This window comes from Octodon degus, unplaced genomic scaffold, assembly GCF_000260255.1.
Source record: "Octodon degus isolate 3935 unplaced genomic scaffold, OctDeg1.0 scaffold00094, whole genome shotgun sequence".
NCBI lineage: Eukaryota > Metazoa > Chordata > Mammalia > Rodentia > Octodontidae > Octodon > Octodon degus.
This window is the reverse complement of record NW_004524670.1, coordinates 10,321,248-10,324,527: the sequence shown is the minus strand read 5'-3', so window position 1 is coordinate 10,324,527 and position 3,280 is coordinate 10,321,248. Positions and strand designations below refer to the sequence as shown.

The 3,280-nt window shown below is 33.5% G+C and overlaps 1 protein-coding gene across 1 annotated transcript in view; it reads left to right on the top strand.

The window, feature by feature from the left end:
• Window positions 1-3,280, top strand: part of Svep1 (sushi, von Willebrand factor type A, EGF and pentraxin domain containing 1) — a 217,470-nt gene that overhangs the window by 111,193 nt on the left and 102,997 nt on the right. Inside the window, exon 23 of the mRNA XM_004638106.2 lies at window positions 2,807-2,966. Coding sequence (XP_004638163.1) covers window positions 2,807-2,966 — 160 coding nt within the window. The remainder of the gene's footprint in view (window positions 1-2,806; window positions 2,967-3,280) is intronic.

The window sequence follows — 3,280 nt, the reverse complement described above, 5'->3', positions numbered from 1 at the left end:
TATTGTTAGGATGTATTAATAAAGTATAATAGACAGACTATAAAAGCATGATTTTTATTATTTATGTGCATTTGGGAAAGTGTTTTATCCTGTTACATAGGGAGAGCACAGCATCAGCTTGGCAGTGTGAAATTCCTTGAGGTTTATGAACTAGGCAGGCCTTTTCTTGTCTTGGCCAACTAGACGTGAAAACTTGGAAGAGTCACTTCTCTGAATCTCTTTTGCATGTGGAAAATTGGCCCATTTACTAATACAATATGTAAATGATACTTTCAGACTTTATGAATGTACTATACAAATTAAAGAAAATAGGTAAATGCTAGTAGAGTACTAGACATGGTGTGTGTTCTTTCCTAGCTCATTATTAGTAGTTTATTGAATTTATTAAGAGTCAGTACTTACTTTGTGGTGATGGTGGTGGTGGTTGTGGTGGTCATGGTGCGTGTATGTGTGTGGTATAAGTATTACTAAACCTGGACTCTAGCTACTTGCTACATTATGAACTACTTTCCTTTTAGCTTAAATGAATACATATATTTAAAGGTATATTTTATTTAAGTCAAAATTGAAACTTCCAGCACCTTTCCCACAATATGGTTCAAAACTACTGACCTCACCGTCAGATGTCATATTTGATTATGTTATAGTTAGTGCAACCGTGATAATATATTCTTAGAAAATATACCATGATTTGTGGTCTTAAAAATAATAATACTCAGGCCAGCAAGATAGCTCAGTGGAGGGCTGGGGAGATGGCTCAGTGGAATAAGTGCTTCCCTGGCAGGCACAAGGACCTGAGTTAAATCCCCGGTTCCGCAAGAAAAAAAAAAAAAAAAAGCTCAGTGGACTAAGCGCCTGCTTAGACAAGTACAGGGACCCGGGTTAGATTCCAGGTACCATATGCCAAGTTGGCCCTGCCCCTGGGTGTGCTGAACCAGAGACCAAATCAAGGCATGGTGGTGTGCGCCTGTAATCCTAGCACTGGAAAGATTGAAAACAGGAGGATCACTGTGAGTCCAAGCTGCGCAGTGAGACCCTGTACCAAGTACATTAAAAACTAAATATTATGATAATAACAATAGTACCCTCATAGTATTATTATAGAGTGCACTGAGATAATCTGAACCCTCTAGCATTATACCTAACTCTAAAATTATTAAACAAAAAGCATACTAGAATATATATTTAATTCATATCAATATATAATTTCCACATGTTGTTAAGTTTAATAAAATCTTAAAATATTTCAAAACAACTGGAGTCTAATAGCTTCATGGGGGGAGTCAGGAGGAAGAACATAGAAAGTGAATAAAGTGAATGTAAGAAAGTGAATGAAGTGTAATAAATACATGTACCAATTCCTCAGCTCAAAGGAAAGAAACAATGGGTTGAAAAAAGGACAAAAGACAGAGAGAAGGAAGGGAAAAGATGTATTCATGTATATATACAGGATAGCTTGGATAATTGTACTGCTGATTTTTGCTGGTCTATTGAAAGAAGTTAATGCTTAATTTTTTCTTCTTCTTTTTAATCCCTTACAACTTTTTTTTTACCAGTTCTGCATGCTTATATGTGATAACCTAAACAATTAATTTGAAAACAATATTATGCTATGTAACAACCATTGTTGAATTCCTATTATTTTGCTTAGTGAAATTCTGTATCATTCCTAATGTTTTTACTATGTATTTGTTATGTGTCACAAACATATTCTAATAAAACCTTTCAAAATAATAAGCTTATACTCTTAAGCTTAAAAATGGTTTTCATGAAGAAATAAAATAATTTAATGCCCTACTATATTTTTCCCTTTCTGGAATGCATGGAACCATGATAGTTTTAGCCATGTGGGAAGGTATTATTGAGTTTATACAATAAAATGACATTTGATTCAATAGTTTAACTCAGAATTGGATATAGAAGAAATTTTAAACAGTCAGGATAGACCTTGAAGGTATCTTCAGTCACCTGTTAGGTACACTGAACAGGTAAGTTTCTTGCTTAAATTTCATAATTCAAATAGTTGAAGAAACACTTTCTTTTTTGTTTGTTTTTTAAAGAGAATAAACATGGTAAAAAAAAATTAGGAATGATATAGAATTTCACTAAACAGAATAATAGGAATTCAACAATGGTTGTTACATTGCATAATATTGTTTTCAAATTAGTTGTTTAGATTACCACATATAAGTATGCAGAACTGGTAAAAAAAAAAGGAGAAGAAAAAAATGAACATTAACTTCTCTCAAAAGATCAGCAAAAATGAACAATACAATCATCCAAGCTATCCTGTATATATACATAAATACATTTTTCCCTTCCTTCTCTCTGTCTTTTGTCCTTTTTTTATCCCACTTGTTTCTTTCCTTAAAGCAGATTCATTCCTTTTCACAGTATCTATTGGACCTTTCAGATTTTATTTATTCTTTTAGGTTCTTACACTAATGAGACAATATGATGTTTGCACATGCAGGTCTGATTTATTTCACTTATGAGTACGGTGTCTAGTTGCATTCATTTATCTATAAAAACCTTGAGTTTATCTTTTTCTACAGATGCATAATATTCCACTGTGTAAAAATACATCTTTTTTACTATTCCTCAACTGATTGACTTTTGGGTTGTTTCCAACATTTAGCTACAACAAATTGTGCTGCTATAAACATGGAAAACACTTTAGTTCAGTGCATATGGCCAAGAACAAAATTTTCCACAACCTTATTAGCTAGGATTTCTAATTGTTCAATTGTTACACACACACACACACAAAAAAAAAAAAATTGCTCAGAAACTATTAGTCTTAAAGTCATACCAGGTTTTCACTATCTCAAATATTCTCTCACCTTTTGCAGGTCAGCTATGTGAAGAAAATATAGATGAGTGTAGTTCCAGTCCTTGCTTAAATAAAGGAACTTGTGTTGACAGTGTGGGAGGTTATCGCTGCACCTGTATGAAAGGATATATTGGTAAGACATTTCCTTTCTTCCTCTATTGTCTTAGAATATTATAAAGCAATAAAAATCTGCACATTCACAAATATAAACTATAGCTGTTGTTTTATTACTTTTTTACCATACTGCAAGAAGGTAAAAGCAAAAAATCTCCTTGCTTTGAGGAAGTATACACTGAATAAAATGTGCAATTTGCTCTTAAACTGTATAGCAAAAGGCAGTATTCTGGGCTGGAGAGATGGCTCAGTGGTCTAAAGCACCTACTTAGAACAAGCTTAGCTAAAGCATCGGGGACCGCGGTTCAATCCCCCAGCACCACATGCCAGCCA